At 34.8% G+C, this 17,721-nt stretch overlaps 3 protein-coding genes across 3 annotated transcripts; 1 reads left to right on the plus strand and 2 right to left on the minus strand.

Annotated features, from left to right (window-relative positions):
* The first annotated feature begins 3,801 nt into the window (after window positions 1-3,801).
* On the plus strand, window positions 3,802-8,888 carry TRM22 (DnaA initiator-associating protein). The gene is made up of 5 exons (XM_022292500.2): window positions 3,802-4,800; window positions 4,959-5,026; window positions 5,139-6,890; window positions 7,777-7,888; window positions 8,003-8,888. The coding sequence occupies exons 1-5, from the start codon at window positions 4,647-4,649 to the stop codon at window positions 8,707-8,709; spliced, it is 2,793 nt and encodes a 930-aa protein (XP_022148192.1). The 5' UTR covers window positions 3,802-4,646; the 3' UTR covers window positions 8,710-8,888.
* Window positions 8,889-9,162: 274 nt separating this feature from the next.
* Window positions 9,163-10,327, minus strand: LOC111016939 (uncharacterized). The gene has a single exon (XM_022292535.2). The coding sequence runs from the start codon at window positions 10,056-10,058 to the stop codon at window positions 9,432-9,434; it is 627 nt and encodes a 208-aa protein (XP_022148227.1). The 5' UTR covers window positions 10,059-10,327; the 3' UTR covers window positions 9,163-9,431.
* A 1,713-nt stretch (window positions 10,328-12,040) lies between these two features.
* LOC111016856 (chloroplastic group IIB intron splicing facilitator CRS2-B, chloroplastic) lies at window positions 12,041-14,772 on the minus strand. The gene is made up of 9 exons (XM_022292402.2): window positions 14,553-14,772; window positions 14,184-14,406; window positions 13,970-14,054; window positions 13,803-13,870; window positions 13,390-13,440; window positions 13,235-13,308; window positions 12,697-12,755; window positions 12,518-12,594; window positions 12,041-12,332 (listed from the first exon to the last, which is right to left on the minus strand). Exons 2-9 carry the CDS (start codon window positions 14,397-14,399, stop codon window positions 12,216-12,218), a joined length of 747 nt encoding a protein of 248 aa, XP_022148094.1. The 5' UTR covers window positions 14,400-14,406; window positions 14,553-14,772; the 3' UTR covers window positions 12,041-12,215.
* Window positions 14,773-17,721: the final 2,949 nt, after the last annotated feature.

Raw genomic sequence — 17,721 nt, forward strand, 5'->3', positions numbered from 1 at the left:
TTGCATTGATATTTTCATAAAATTGAAACAAAATTGGAACTTCAATTTTGTTGAAGGATAAAAATGCAGTATGCCACATGGACTATATCGAGAAGAGATGATCGCACGTTACTCTTTCATACTTCTACTTACTACCATGCTCATTAGCTCGGCCTCCAAAAATATAGTCTACTTGTGCCCAACATATCATTTCCGAAGCTCGCTCCACCACGGCATACTTCTTAAAGCATCCATACCGAGTTAAGGAGCACAACCAGTTACGACCTTGTATCAAACTTTACAACACCGGTAACGACACGGTCTCTCCCCCAATGCCTATAAATACCCTATCATTTCGCTCGTAGGTAAGCGCTTATATATGCCTTGAACCGACCTTTCAACTCGAACTATAGACTAATTTGAGCGTGAGTGTTTGTTCATTACATGTCGGTATTCTTACATAGCTCATTCCGTCAGCTTGGTCAAGAAGCTCGACGTAGATCTCTGACCTTTTAGTATTTAGTAACAACAAATATTTTCGCTCGACATTTAGAATCTTTACTACAAATATAGTATCGTCTCGAAAAAAGAACAAAACGGATAGAAATCATGTATAATTATTTCTAATTTCTTGTCGGATAATTGGAAAAAAGAAAAAGGAAATCCAAAGAGGAAAAATCCAATTCCGATGGTATGGTAGCACCGACAAGAGCCCATTTATGATGGGAAAATGTTAGAAATAAAATAAACAAATGAACAAAAATTCAGCTGGCGAAAACTCTTGTCGTAAAACTGCTAACAGTTGTGGCGGCGAGTTGCAAAGCGTAAAAGCTACTCGCAGCGCGTGGGTTTGAGTGAAAAGAGGGTCATGATTTTTCGAAAAAGGTTTGAAAATCACGCTCCCAATAGCACACCGACGTAGACCCGACGCCATTACCCTAACACAACACAACAAATTTCTCTTTCATTCTTCAAACTTCTAATACTCCTCTTAAATTATTTTAGTCAAAAATTTTAAACATATAAAATATCAATATATCGATAAATATTTATGAGAAAGTTATATTTCACCTTTTTTAAGTAATTTTATGGTTTTTAATATTAGATATTGTATTAATGATATTTTATCGATTTTTTTGCAATATTAATTGATGTATCTCTCAATCTCATGTTGATGTCGACATGCAAAAATATCTACGAAATTTTTACGCCTTGCTTGTTTGATTATTTTCTTTTGCTATAATTTACTTACCAAATACTCGATTTTAGACTGATATGGTTAGTATGTTGAGGTCATGTTATTAATATGTTAAAATCAAAATAAAAGTTATAACTAAAATGGTGATTAAATATAGATATTTTGAAAATCTAGATTCTAAAATAAAATTTTCGAAACTTCAAGGATTAAAGTGGAATAACCTTACAAATTTAAGGATTAAAAACAAAATCATTGTAGTTCTTGTCATAGGTTACTTGTTAATTAATATGAAGTAATTAAGTAAATAATATGGACTTATAACATGTGTCTTGTTTTGATGTTGAGTGTATATATATGAGCTACACTGATTAGTTGAAACATGTATTAAGTAGGGGAATATTAGATGAAAAACAATATTAATGAGCAAAATGTGACTTATTGAAAAAAGAAACTATTTTTAAACATTTTATTATTCCTAGACAAATGTAGAATTAAAAGACTATTATTATTATTATTATTATTATTATTATTATTATTATTATTGCATACTAAAAGTTTCAAACTTAAATCTGATTTTGGTTTACCTAAAAATAATAATAAAATTAGTTGAGTCCAAAAAAAAATTAATAGTTGTATTATATACACAATACCCTATATATAAAAATGATTTAATTTATGAAGGGGAGAAATATGGTTTGGACAATATTTTCCTCCTAATTTTAATAAAAAATATCAATTTATGCCAATAGTCAAAATATGAGAGTTTTGAAATCGTATAAGAATCTTTAATCACGTTAGTTTGAATATAGTTGATTATGATATTAATAACATTTCTTAAATTAATGTCAAGTTTAATTCAGTAATAATTATTTATTTATTTGTTTTAGTATAACATGTGGAGTGGGGTCGAACTCACAATCTCTTGATTAAAGATATATGTCGATTATCATTGTAATTCAGAGGTAATTGATACTTATCTTTGATCAAGATGTCACGGGTTCGAATTTTCCACTCCATTTGTTATACTAAAAAAACGTTTCTTAAATTAATAAAAAATAAAACAATAATAACATTTTTTTAAAGGTCATAGATTTGAACAACTTTCTATATTAGATAAATATTCTAGAATATCAGTTTTTTTTGGCGTTATATCTGTCAAATATGATTTTTTAAATAGTTAATTATATTAAAATTATTTTTGTCAATTGCTTATATTTAGTTTTAATAGATAGTCTTCAATGCAATAACACCATTTAAAAAAAAAATAATTATTATTATTATCGACGACGTGACTTCTTTTAATATTGGATTGGTCATGTGTGCAAGAGATAAATACTATTAAAAATTCATAAGTTAATTATATTTAATAAACATACATTTCATAGTTATCTATTTTTAAAATTACTGATTTTTATTTAAATGTATTACTTCTTAATTTAAAATATATGTATTCTTATTAAATATTTAAATCATATGTGAGTTGAATTTTCATTATTTATGGTCTAAGAATGTTCAAATAGTTTACCTTAGGTTCTAAAATTTTAATAAAACATTGTTTTAGTTTTTTCATGAATTTTTATTAAAGTATTTTATAGAAATCTAACATATATTTACCTAATCATACCATCCACTATTAATCAAATTAACTCACCATACATTATATATATATATATATATATATTTAATATTAATGATATTAACGATAAAACTTATTAGAATTAAAATTGAAATTGTTATAGGTGGACCTACTGCATGGACCATTCATCTGGGAACATGTAGTTGGGGTTCAACTAAATTTATTAAGGACAAAGTATGACTAGTAAAGTTACTTAATATGACTCGAAAGGGAGACCAACTCGATCCCTACTTGAGGATGGGCGATACCCCAATTGGAATCGTATTGGCAGAGCCTACAAAAAAGTGATAAGCGTCAGCGAGATAATGGCGAGTGACAAATTTGTATTTTCCAAGGCTCCTTTATAATAGGTAGAGCTCCATCTATCTAAACACATGCAATTTCTATGAACTTCACTGAATTTTGGATTGACACCAACTCAAACTAATTACCAACTTAAATTTCAAAGTATACATGATTAATACCGCATGGTATAAGATTCTGTTTGTAGTTAGTCAATTTGCTAAATTTGAAGTTCACACTGATGTGTCATCTTATTCAAAATCCAACATAAATAGAAATTAAAAACACATTTTTTTTTGTGAGAAATTCAAGGATGAAATTGGAAAAAAAAACTATTTTTTTCCTAAAAAAATGGCGTCAAGTAAATAAACAACACCACTCAAATTTAATAATAGATTTGCATGTACCCTAAAATAAATATAAAAATTCAGGAGGGTTTGAAAGAAGGTCAAGCAAAAAAAAAGTCAAATAAATTATTAAAAACAATAAATTTTATCTAATATTATCCTCGGCAATACACGTGACAAAATATTAGTTAAACACAAATGTTTACTTTCCAAATAAATAAAAAATAAAAAAAACACACAAAAGTTTGAAATCAAATGAAAATTTTGTCTTTTATCCACTAGAATTATATAAAACCAAACATTATTAAACAAATATTCAAATTATAAATAATAATATCAATATTTTCCGATTTGTCGTCTCGTCTAGTTTCGCTTCCACTGCGCGTGGCGTTTGAACTTCGTTTCACTGCTCTGCAACTCAGAAGAATCGGCTCCAAAAAGTCTCCTCTTTCTCTCTCGATTTTTGGAAATGAGAGAGACATTTTTGCAGGGGCAGCGCCTCGAGCATCAATTCTCTTGGTTATCGCGATTATACGACGTCGTCTCACCCGGTTTGCTCCCCTTTCGCCGCTTTTGAGGCTCTCTCTGCTCTGAATTCTGCTTCCTCTGCTCCGTTTTTCCCAATTTTTCCTTTTCTTTTCGCTTCTTGTTTGTTTGTTGTGGAGCGGTTTGTTTGTGGCGTTTGCGTGATGGGCAGAGTGAGTCTTAATTAGGGTCAGAGGAATTAGCCAGTGGTGTGGCTGTAATCTTCTGAAATCTGCTGAAGTTTTCGTGGTTTGGCACCGTCATTTCGTCGTTTTTCTATCGCTGCAACTGTAATTTTTTTTTTGCCTTTCTCAGCCTTCAGTACTCTCTCTACCCTTTTTATTTCTCAGAAACCCTTCCTGGGTAGGGATTTCTCTTGCCTCCACACCTCCCATTGCTCCATTATTGTACGTCTTCCGTTTTTTCTTTTTGTTCTTAAAGCTGTTTTTGTTTCTGCGTCTCGTGATATTTTTGCTTTCTCTGGAGAACCTGTTTCATTGAGCATCATAGCCATTTTTGTACGGTGTTTTTGGGTTGGGTTTTTGAAGGGAGTGCGATTCAGTGGAGTTACAAGGCTCGGAGAATGTAGTTTTAGGATTCGTTTGAACAATGCAGAAGCACATTTGGAAGAACTGAGGCAGCCCCGTGGCAGTTTTTGGGGTCTTTGTTAGAGAGTTTGATGGAAAATACAGGGAGAGCATCGTCTTGTTTGGCTATTTCAGAGAAGAAGACGCATAAGCCTGGTGGGTGTGTTGGCGTTTTCTTCCAGCTCTTTGATTGGAACCGGAGGTTGGCTAAGAGGAAGCTCTTCTCCAGGAAATTGCTTCCTCCAGGTTACCTACTTTTATATTTCTCTGTATAACAGGGCTTCATTTTGTTCTATTGTGTCTTTTTTTCCTTTCATTCACAACTTGAATAGATGCTTGGCTTACATTTTCTTTATCTAGATTCTAGTTTGAAGTTTAAATCTGGTTCTTTTGTGTTTCGCTAGCTCGAACGAAACAATCGACTAAGAAGTTCAAAGGAGGCGAAAAGATGCCGGTTTCGAAGAATCATTTGGTATTTTGTTATACTCTTCCACGAATAAAGTTCCTTCTTTGTTCTACTTTTCTAAGTAGGTTTGTTTTATTCTTAAGCTTATATTCTTGCCCTTGCCATTTTTGAGAAATAGATTGCTGATGAAAATAGAGGTGGTTTCCCAAATGTCAAGAAGAATGGGAATCGTTGTACCGATATAGAGCACAAGAACGAAATGCGAGTACCGGGACTGGTTGCAAGACTCATGGGTCTTGAGTCGATGCCAGTTTTAAGTCGAGAAAGGCCGAAGAAGACTGGTTTTTCTAATCCTTGTGACAGTGTGGAAAAGAAAATTGTGGAGGAATTGAATTTGGAAAAGGCAAGTGCAAAAGTTGAAGCAAGGCCTCTAAAGCTTCAGAAGACAGGACAAGAGGAGAGAAAGGTGATGAGACGAATAGGAGCTGAGGTACTGCAATACAAGAGTGTTATGTCGCGATCGAGGAAGCATCATCCTCCAAAATTTCCTTCATCGGCGAAAAGTCCAAGGCTTCCCTCAGGGAGGAATGTGTCTAGAGCCTCCCGGTTGATCGATGTTGCTAGCAAAATATTGGAGCCTGGCTTGCAGGCATCAAACAGAGCAAAATCTGCCATCACACTGCCAAAGTCTATGCATTATTCTCCTAATGAGGTTGTACCGAGGGAAATTGGAGTTGTACCATTGGAAGGTTATGATTCTTCACAGTCCTTCATGGGACAGGCATCATGTAGAAATTGCAATAATTTGCTGAAAGTTGAGGTCTTCAACAACATTGTGGAAGAATATCCATCCACGATTCCGCCACACGATTCAACTTATGCCAACGACTCTTTGCAGGGATTGGGATGGAGTGAAATGATATCCCCTGAATTGCACCTCCAGCGAGAAAGTGATGAAGTCTTCCAAACCAATTGTGATCAACCTATATCTTTTGATTCCAAGCATAATGAATCTAAGGGCTGTATAAAATCCCAACTCTATTCTATTGCAGGAAGATTGCCTCTGAACAATGGATCACCATTTCCATTGTCCAGGCCTTCCGGCCAACAATTCAAGCTTAGGACAAATGAACCATCAGTCGTCAAGCATTGCAGTCAACCTGAAGTTCGTATGACATCGGTCAGGGATGGGGTATCACCTAAGTCGAAGTCAAGTATTCTACAGAGCAGAAGAACCACCATATCATCTGCGAATACTGTTGGCGAGACAAAAAATTTTGTTGCTTTTAATCGAAGTGTTAATGGCTGCAGCAGAGGAAAACTGCCTGCTAAAGTGGAAAATTCTAAGTTTAGCGTAGGAAGGAAATCTTTTAATGGAGGAGAAGATGTCTCATCTCAGTCAGGAACCTCTCCAAGGAAAAGGAGGACTGCACACTTAAGTGGACATATTGAAAGCAAAGATGCTGTTGATTCACCTGCTACAAAACAACGATCCCCTCAGTGCGATAAATTGCCTAGAACGAGTTCAAGAATTCAACGGAAATCTCTCCCCACAAAGCAGCCTTGTGCCGCTAATAGATTAGCTGGTCGTCGAGAAGCCGGTGATAGAGTTTGCAGAAGGGATACTGACACTGTTTCTTTCATCTGTGATTCTCCCATTAAGCAGAAAGCCACAGCTGCTACAGAGATGAATGAGAGCATGGCAAACGAGGGAAATATGCCTTACCAAAAGCCATCCTTGTTTGGAGGAGAGGCCATAGATATCCTGGAACAGAAGTTGAAGGAATTAACTTCTCAAGGAAATGATGAGTCAGCGTCGGGTTCTCCATTGAAGAAACCCGCTTCTGTAATCATTCAGGAGCTGATATCTGCCTTAGCTGCCGCACAGAAAGTTTCTTTGGAGGGCTCCAACATGGATGTAACTTACTGTGTAAGAATCCTTTCCGTTCTATTTACTTTTGCTCTTTTTTTTTTCCCTTTCTGCAAAGTAATCATTTTTATACTGTGATTGCTTCCTATATATTTCATCATTTTATATCGTAAGCTTCTCTTAGATTAATAAAGATTGGAATATCTGGATAGTTGATGAAAGTTGACTATTAAATGTTAGGTAAGTTCCCAATTAACCTATTAAACATTAAGGGCCCATTTGGTAACGTTTCCATTTCCTTTTTTTTAATAAAGAAAAATATATAATTGCATGACTCCCAACACCCACGGATACAAGAATGATAAGACAAGATTTATATTTATGGAAATGGTAGCAAGAAATAAGAAACTTGTTTTGGTTGTCAAAATTTTTATACAATTTTGAGAATGTTTCTGAACAAATGAAAAGCAAGAAACATAAATAGTTGTTAAATGCTTAGATTTCTTAATAAAATTGGAAATGAGAAACTGAAAATAGTTAATTTGGAAACGTTACCAAACTAGCCTAGAAGGCTGAGTTTCTTGAATCTATAAATAGTTAATTTGGTCCTTCTTGAAACTGAAAATGGCCTAAAAGTAGATACCCTAAATTAAATACCTGATGCCAGTGTTTTTTTTTTTCGAAGTTGCATATTTGTTTCTGTCAGCACCTAATATGATCTTGCAAATTTAGATGAATTTGATTTTATGGTCATGTTAGTCTGTCAATTGGCTATGCAAGCATGCTTTTGTTTTTCGATGTTTAAAGCACCTTCCTGGAAGGTAAACTAAACGCAGATATGCAAGCTTGCATTTTTATTCTTTTGGTAATATCATCTTATTCTCTAATGGATGTTTAAGATTTAAATTAATTTTGGCTGATGTGGATACCAATTCTGCCTTTCCAGGATGATTCAAATGAAGAACGGCTCACGAGAACGTCCAAAGGACTAGATCATCATAGCCCGGGATCTGTTCTTGAAGCTTCATTCTCGTCCAGTAGCCTGGATGAGAGTTCAGGTAAGAAGTGAAATTTTGTTGTATCCAAAATGCTCAATCTCTGCTCTTTGGAAATACCTCCATGTGAATATGAAAATAATTAGTTGCTTTATGGCATTTTCTTTTCCATTATAGGATGCAGGATGCCAGCTGAGTCTGTTGATTGTTCTATCGATCAATCACAGCAATCTGAGCCCGATGCCGATCTTTTAGATTCTGCAACGTCCTTGAGCGAAGGGAATCTCGGGAGTGAAAGGGTGACCGAAGTCTTCGATGCTATATCTAGCATACTGCAGAGCTATAACCTTACCGGTATCAGATTGACCGGGAGTAAGCTCACTCATGCCAGAGAGGTTATGCTCAACACCGAAATTTTGTTCGGCAGGTACGAAAACAACCTTCTCATCGTGCCCCCCCTTTTCGTCGACGAACTGGAAACATTCACTTGCGAAATGTGGACAAACTCAAGCAACATGAGCAATTCAGAGAACAGCAAGGAGGTAAACCATCTAAGAAAGTTTCTTTTCGACTGTCTGATAGAATGCCTGGACTCAAAACACAGCCAGTTCTACTACGGTGGATCCAATGCTTGGACAAGAACATTCCCAGCACCAAGCGCGAGAGTGGTTATTCAAGACGTCGAGAAGAAGATCAAGAAATGGGGGGATTTTGTTGGGATGGTGACAGATGAGATAGTAGAATGGGAAATGAGCCATTCTTTGGGGAAATGGAGTGATTTTAGCATTGAAGAATTGGAAAGTGGGGCAGAAATTGGTGTGGAAATACTTCAAATATTGATTGATGAAATTGTAACAGAGCTTTGGGAATGTAGGAGGGGCTGATTTTGAATGTCATTTAGTAGTGTTGTTGTAGGTTTTGTGTACAAATGGATTGGAGGATGAAGGTGAATGTAATTTGTAGATGTTCATTGTTGCTCCCATTGTGTTCTTGAATAATTTTGAAAGCAGGTTTTTGCAGTTGGCTCAAATCTGTTCATCTAATTTTCAGATGTTTATTTTAAGCAGCTATGTTCATTTCTTTGGTCTTATGATTATTATTATTTTTTGAAAATCCTTTATTAATATTTATACCTTTTTTACAATTTGGTTGGTATGTATATGTGAATTCCAAGCCAAATTTTAAAAATAAAGAACAATTTTTTTAAATCTACATTTTTTTTAGACGATGAAAATGTTCATAGTAATGTCAACATTTCCATTGATACTTCCATATATCTGTAAGTTTGACAATTATGATAAAGAAATGGACAAAATATATATAAAAAAAAATGTAACTGCATAAAATCAATACCCATTACATTAATGATGATTAAACATAGATTAATAATAAGATTCTTTTTAATCTCACTTCATTATTTCCGACAACTTCAGATATTCATTACAAATAAAGAATCAAAAGTACTCTCAAATCCAATAACGGTAACCAAAAAATAAAAAATAAAACACAACAAACCCAATTCCACCAAAATGAAGGAAAAAAAAAGTGGAAGAACAATAATAGTATTCAATCTTCCATTGAAAATCAATCACTTGTTTCATTTTTTTCAAATCTGTCTAATTCCCAATACAGTTTTCCCTTTCCTTCCTCCTCTCCTGATTTCGCCATTAATGGCGTTCGCCGCCGCCGTAGAAAACCCCTTCAGCTCTTCAAATCCGGCATAACTCTTTCTCGCCGCCGTTAACCCACCGCCGGCGCCGCCCCTCTTCTCCCCGGCACTGGCTGACTTACTCCCTCTCGAATTAGACAGACCCTGCCCCACGTTGTTCTTCCCCCACGTCTTCCCCGGTGGCGTCATCTCCATCACCGGCGGCAGCGCCGCCGCCGGTGGCTTTCTGTTCTCCTTCCTCAACGCTGCGGAGAAATCCGGCACCGATTGCGCCACCGCCGCCGACCTCTTCCGAACGGTTTCCGAACCCAGAAACTTGACCTGCTTCTTCGCCGGCGGCGTGGGTTTTTCCGGCGCCTCGCCGTCGCAGTACCTCGCGTTCCTCCGCCTGAGCTTAGATTCTCTGAGCTCTGCGTAGGCTCTGTACCTGGGCCCTCTTTCCATCGAAAAACTCCCCGCCGTGAGCCGTAGAGAAATGGGTTGATCGGCACCGGAGTTCTGGTGGAGGAGTAGAGATCTGGGGTCGATGGCGTGGAAGGGGAGATGGTCGATTTGGTCCGCCATTGTTGAATGCTTGAAGAAGCTCTGTTTTTTCTTTCTGGGTGCTCTGTTTTTTTGTTTAACGAGGTGAAGACAAGAGATTACTAAAAGCTTTGGTTTTTTCTTCTTCTTTTGAAAAAGGAGAATTAGGTTTCTCAACGGTCTGAAATTTGGGTAAGAGGAAAAGATTCTGTGATTTTCGATTTCACTTTTCTATGCTTCTAACGTTCTTATTGGGGTGTGGGGTCCTCCAAAGTTTAAATCTTTTTGATCGACTGTGGACCGTTTGATTTGTGTTGTGAATTGTGATTGGCCCTTTCATCTTTAATCTATTAAAAATTCTCAATCAGATTCTCGGTAGAAAAATAACGGTGAATTTTATCGAGCAAAAGTTGATGCATCGATATTAAACTATCGTTTTATTAACATATTTTCACACGGAGCTGGACATGTCATTTGGACATTTCTTCCTAGTGGTATGTTAACGCGGTGTTGTAAAATAATAATTCAAATAAAATTTTTTTAATATATTAAATTTAAAGATTAAAATTTTACAAGATTAACGACAAAATTACATTCCCATTATTAGCAAACTTCGTTTCTTCCAAAGTTGTGATTATTGCATTGCACCAAAATCACTTGAGATATAACTTAATTATTTATTATACTATAATTTTATCTCTACTCAAATCTCTTATCTAATTTGCAGAGTTATGTTTAGCAAATACCTAATTGGATCTCCAACAAATCTTACACTACTAGAATTACTCCATCGCACTACTTTCTTAGATGTTACTACTAGCGTAGGAGTGAACAAAAAATTTCGAAAAGCCAATCTGATCGCAGCTGGTTTGATGAACGGTTCGATCGGTGTCGATTTTGTAAAATAAAAAACCGACCGGCGATATGTGGTACAATAGTTTATTTAAAAAATAATTTAATTTTTGTTCAAGATTAAGTTTCTTTTTCTTTGTCTCACGAGGTTTTTCTTGTCTATCTTGTTGGAAGCTTAACCTTGTGTCAATTTCAACCAAAATCTTGGTCGGTTAGTATTGTAGAGCCTTCTAAAATTGTCAAGCTCCGACCAACGAGAACCAACTTATCAGTTGTTGACATTAGTTTGAGCCCAAAATCGACCTGATCGACCAATATGCACTTCTAACTCAGCATGAATCATAGATCAATACTAACATGTATTTAACAAGCCTCTCCTACCATTCAACCAAAATTTTGCAAAGCCAATATAGGTGGTTACTTAAATTCCTGTAACATCATCAAAATCTAGTGCAAGAGTCCAATCAAGCTTTTAGTACGTTTTGTTTGCAAGGTTTGAATCATCCAAAGAAGTTCATAAGATGATATATTCCACCCGGCAGCCTCACACCATCAATGATCAATATTTCAAAATAATTCCAACACCCATTGAGAACATTGATATTCACAACGATTAAAGAGGAGGGACTCAAAGATTCATACCAGATTTGGACTATGTTTCAAAGTACCTTTAGCTTACCAAAAACATTTCTATCAGAATCATTATGTTGAAGTAAAACATACTTATAGAATGCTTCTCGCCCGATTGATAGATCAGAAAACACTTTCAAAAGTGTAAAACCAAATATCGAAGTGATTTCATCAGTTATTTTGAGTTGTCCTCCCTTAATTTGTTCTTATATCGTAATATTAGCCGAACGAGAGTATTAGTGAAAATGAAAATGAAGAGAGCAGTCATGTTTAGATCTACTTTAGAAACTACGACTACTTTTATAAGCGACATTTAGATAATTGCTTTTCCTACGTTATTTTGAGTGTTCCTCCCTTAATTTGCTATTATGGGTGGTCAATTTTTTCAAAAATGACTAAAAGTTGTTCATCATGGTGATTTATTTCCTCCCTTTCTCATGCAGAAGTTAAAAGAGGTAAATCTATCAATAATCAATTTGTCTACTGCATTTCTGTTCTACAATGCAAATTCATGGGCATATGGACACAGGACACTAATCATATTCTGGTAAACTGAGCTATTTAGCTTTCCTTCTCTAGATTTATGAACACTGAATCAGCATATTCATATGGTGCAAACACAATTTTATGTCCAGCCTCTTTCAACACCAATTCATTTCTATCAGAGTTGATTATCTAACAAATATGATGAAACTCAACAATCTTTTTCCCACAGAATCAAACCTTATTATACTTGTATTTCTGGGTCAAGTTGAATCTGTTGACTCTTTGACTAAATCCGTTCAGTGCAAGAGTTCTCACTGCCTCAACCCCCTGTTCCAGTGCCGCATCGATCTGTTCATGTCACCAGCATTAGTCATAAAATTTCTACCAACAACTATATCGTAAGATCATCATGACATAATGCGAAATGAACACATTTAGAGGGAAATGCAATTTTGAAGTTGTCGTGTATGGCTGCGACCGATGAGGTAATGCAACACAAAACTGAAGTAGAATGCAAAGGTAGTCTGTCTTACCTGTTTTCGCTCAACTGAACCAAACTTCTGGAGAAGAAAAGCTTTCATGTCCATAGTTCCAGGTGGGTTTCCAATTCCTATAAAATAACAAGAGCAATATGGTTTATTAACGCTACCTGAAGTAGAAACCTTAATAAGCATCTTCAGACTTATGTTAACTGAGAGTCTGAGATACATACCAATGCATAGTCGGGGAAACTCACGTCGGCCATCCAGATGTCCCATTACACTCTTCACCCTGTATGAGTATGACAAGAGGAATCAATTACAGGTTTTTATGTCCATGCTGTGTAAAAACGTACAAGACTGCATTGGGAAGATACCAATATGTAATATGTGCGTCAAGTTTACAATGGGAAGGTGTTGGATATTGGAGAAAAAAACTGTATTGAGCTATACTAAAGGTCTCAGGTCTATTTGAGAGTGCTTTTAGGATAAGTACTTTTAATTATAAGCACTTCAGTAAAAGGTGCTTGATAACAATTTTTTTGATGGTTATGGACTCTTAAAAGTGTTCTTAAGTACTTTTCAGTTAAGCATGTAGACCAAAAGTACTCTCTACAAATGAGAAATAATGATTTTGAATGGGAAGTGTTAACCAGGTCTAAACATAGCCTAAAGAAGCAATTTACAATTTGAGAAAGAAGGTATCCATCGATACTGGAACAAAGAAATAATAAAGTGAAACCTACACTAAGTAATATTTCATAAACATACCCATTATGATGGCCATGTCCTCCTTTTGGCTGTAGCCTGAGAACGCCATTTGGCAAGCTCATTTCATCATAAACCTATAACGGAAAGTATATGTAGTGGATACTTTCATTACAATGTAGCCATTTTGCAAAGAGATATCATATTGCAATTCGTACCAACAAGATATGCCGTAAAGGTATTTGATAATGTGCAGCAAGTGGTCCAACCTATAAAAATTAAAACAGAAAGTGAGGTGAAAAGATGACGTTGCTACAGACTAATTCAACAAATGAAGGGAAGATTCATAGCAGATAGACAATTGGACACATGTAGCAAAGTTAACACTAAACAGAAAGAAGCATAGAAATTTAAGAAAAGAATCATTGATATATATGCAGGGCTCAAAATATCCTAACATACGTGACTCATCTCGACATACTTATCTAACTGCAACATTGATACTATGGCACATTGTTTCAAATGAAAACAATAGAGATATCCTTAGGATCGTTACTAAGTTTGCAGCCTTACTAAATTTGTACCATGTCTATTGAACAAAAGAAAACAAGAGAGATATGAGTAGACAAACCGATTCTCCGCAGAAATTCATGTAAGTCTGAGGCTTTGCCAACAAAATTGGCACTTCTCCAATTGAACCTGTACTGATCATTCAAGAAACTCAATGAATTTCAAATCCACATTAGATGGAAACCAATTCAATAACATATAAGGTAAGGCAAAAAAAAAAAGGCAAACCTATTCCAATCAGAGCTTTGGATTGAATTGTGTTCATCAAAATGTCCTGCGCTTGAGCAATACTATCAATCATTTCGAAACCAACCTGAACAGAACAACCCAAGAGGACAATGTCATGAAGTGTCATTGCAGATTCAAAAGTACTACTATCAAAATCCACCTTCAAAACGCACTAAAAAAATTCAGTACAATAACTTTACGAAAGTTGAATTACATTGTGCCTAGTTCCATGGTACTTATTTCCAGGGTTACCCAGTCCAACAATAAGCCACGGAGTATACTCCACTTTAACGCCATTATCATTGTCAAGCAACGAAGCTCGAACGGAGAGTCTCGTCGGAACTAGACGCTTTCGCAAACGAGGACGGAAATGGGCGCTACTCGAATTGGACAATAAGCAAACACTTTGGACCGATACTGCATATAACATTTGAAACCTACACCGGGAAAGAGAAAACCCAGGAAGAATCGTGTGGTTTCATTGAATTTCTCCAGGCGAAACGAGAAGAAAAAACAAAAAAAGAGGCAATTTACGGAATCAAAAGCAAATTTCAGGAAAGCAAAGAAGATAAAAAGACTGAACCTGCGCTTGAATTGGATGTTTCGATTGAAAAAGAAGTTGAGGAGCAGCTGCGGAAGTTGTTATCGGCGTAGAAGACGTAGAACACGCACCCTAAATTCAGTTTTCCGAAAGCAATTTTGAAGATTTTTCAATAGGGAGGGAGAAGAAGGCGTTTCTAGATAGAATCCCCACCTCGAAGCCAAGCCTCAATTCAGCTCATTGGTTAAACTATAAATTTATTGCATGAAATTAATCAGCTCCCCAACTTTAAACAATTGTTATTATTGGAAAATTTAATAGATCTTCTTCAATATTTGACAATAAATACATAATTTTTATAAAAATTAATAAGTTAACTTTTTTTAATAATGCTATTTTCAAAAGTAATTACGAAAATGTGTCATTTTCCAAACTATTTCCAAAAATAATGTTTTGGAAATAGCATGTCGTTTCTTCAAGAGACGATCTGTGAAGTGGCAAACGCTCGCGTAAATTTTTTTTAAAAAAATAAGGTTTGGTCTTGACGGGATTTCGAAAAATCCCGCCTGATCGTCTATTCAAGAGACGACAATATGATTCTAGACAAAAACAAAACAATTATTATATATATATAACACAACGTCATCACTCGAATATCACCACTCAATCCGTGACCTTTTAACTTATAAGACGGTCTCTTGTCCACTGCGCCACAGTATTCATTTTGTTATTAAACGTTGTGTTATATATAGGGGTGATCATCTGTCGGTCGGAGTCGGTTTTGGACTCCAACCGTCGCCGACCAGCGATAAATTCGATTTCCATCGGTCGGAATTCATCGGTTTCAGAAGGTTTCGCGATTCCGACCGATCAACTACACCGACGGTCGGTCGGTTTTGATCGGTTTGGTGAAGAGGAAGGAGAGGAGAAAAAAGAGAAAAAAAAAGGGGAGTAGAAACGGGAGAAGAAAAAGAAAGCAGAGAAGAAAAGAGGAAAGGGTGAAGAAAAACAAATGCCAAAAAAAAAAGAGTAGAAACGAAAAGAAGAAAAAGAGAAAGGGAAAATGGAGAAAGAAAGAGGAAGATGAACCTTTACAGAAATAAACCAAATGAAAAGAAAGGAGAGGAGAAGAGAATGGAAATGGGAGAGAGAGAGTAGAAGAGGGTGAAAAGAAAGCAAAATGAGAGATAAAGTTGAAAGAAAGTACGAAATTAAAATTTTGAATATAAAAAAAAAATCATATTACATTGGGAAACCAGTCGATGCTGGTTTCCAATGCACAGCTGTGTACCGCGTTTACATCTTTTTTCAGTGCTAATGAGGTCGGTCGGTTTCGGTCGGAAGTCAAACTTCAACCAAACCGACCGACAACTAGTCGGTTTTATCTCCGAAAAACCGACTCCGACCGGTTGATTTAGTAAACCAATCGACCAACGCTAATTGGGTCGGTTTTTGGTCGGATCGATTTTTTGGAAGATTTTGCTCACCCCTATATATATATAATAATAATAATAATAATAATAATAATAATAATAATAATAATAATAATAGTTTTGTTTTTGCTTAGAATAATATTATCATCTCTTGAAGAGACGATTAGGCGGGATTTTTGAAATCCCGCTATACATGTCGTCTCTTCAAGAGACGATTAAGCCTTATTTTTTTAAAAAAAAAATTAACATGGCACTTACAAAACGTCACGTTAGCTGGTCGTCTCTGGAAGATACGACAAATATTTGCCACTTCACAGGTCGTCGACCTGCTATTTCCAAAACATTATTTTTGGAAATAATTTGGGAAGTGACATATTTTCGTAATTAGTTTCGACAATAGCATTATTAAAAAAAACCTAAGAGATGAGGGGTGGGGAGAGAAAGTATCCCAATAATATATTATTTAATTAATATAATTTGCCACAAATAATTTAATTTCCTGTTATTTTAATATTAGTAAATTAACGTAAAAAAATTTTGAACAATTTCTCAAATTTCCAAAACGAAAAATATTGATTTTAAAACTCAAAAGATGGAATAGATGCCTAAACATGGGAGTGACTCAAAGAGTTGACAGCCACTGCAAGCTTGACAGCGAAAAGAAAATTAAAAAAGAAAAACTTACATTATTTATGAAAATTTCCCGTACTTTCACCGTTTAGTGTACAATTATTCTAAAGGCATTTCCATGTTCGGCAAGCGGTTGAAAAGATTATATATTATCCCACATGGGATGGGAATGTACAGTCAGAAGAGAAGTCTGACGTGGATCCACAAAGGCAAGAGCTATATACTATCCCATTTGCTTCCTTCACCAAATTTATTACATAATCCCAATCTCTACCGACCCTCATTCCCAAATCATTGTTTTTTTAGTCTCCTGTTTTAAAATATAGTTTCCATTTTTTAATTTTAATTTAAATTACTCTCAGTTCTTTAAAAAATGTTCGTTTTACTTTATATAATTTCAATTTTATTTCGGTTTAGTTTATGTATTTTTAAAATGTTTGTTTTAACTGCGGTACTTTTATATAACTTTTAAATTTGTTTTTAATCTTAGTTTTATATCATACTTTCGATACAATATTATATTCAATATATTTCTTGAGGGGTATAATCATGATTTTATATTAAAGAATTTTCTTTGTGTGTATAATTTTTATAAATAAGGATTAAAATAGTCTCTTTTTAAAGTACAGAAATCAAAATGGAGATAATAGGAATACGAATACTAAAATCAACCAAAATATGAAATAACAGAAACTAAAATAAACATATTTTAAAAGCACAAAGACATCAAAATATTACTTTAATCTTAATTATATCCACATTTTGCTCACCTCAATGTAATTAATGATAGATATAAAAAAAAACGTAGTTAATGATAAAATCTCTAATATTGTGGAAGTACCTATAAACTTTTTAATATTCTGGTAATACCCATTCTTTTGTTCACCAATAATTTTTTACCTCTATAAATATCATTTTAAAGTTGGTAAATGTTATTTTTAATATGATATTAACGTAGTAGATAACGGATGGGAAGAGTATCCATATTCTCATAGTGCTATAAATTTTTATCACAGTTTTTTCTTTTGAAACAATAAATTTTTACCATAGTTAGTGCAAGATAATATCAGTAACCTATTTAATTTTAATATTCAATCTTCAATAATATAGGATATTAGGAATTGTACAATGATATTCACTTATTTTAT

Source organism: Momordica charantia (genome assembly GCF_013281855.1).
Source record: "Momordica charantia cultivar OHB3-1 chromosome 8 unlocalized genomic scaffold, Mcharantia_2.0 BLBB01000008.1, whole genome shotgun sequence".
In the NCBI taxonomy this organism is placed as follows: domain Eukaryota; kingdom Viridiplantae; phylum Streptophyta; class Magnoliopsida; order Cucurbitales; family Cucurbitaceae; genus Momordica; species Momordica charantia.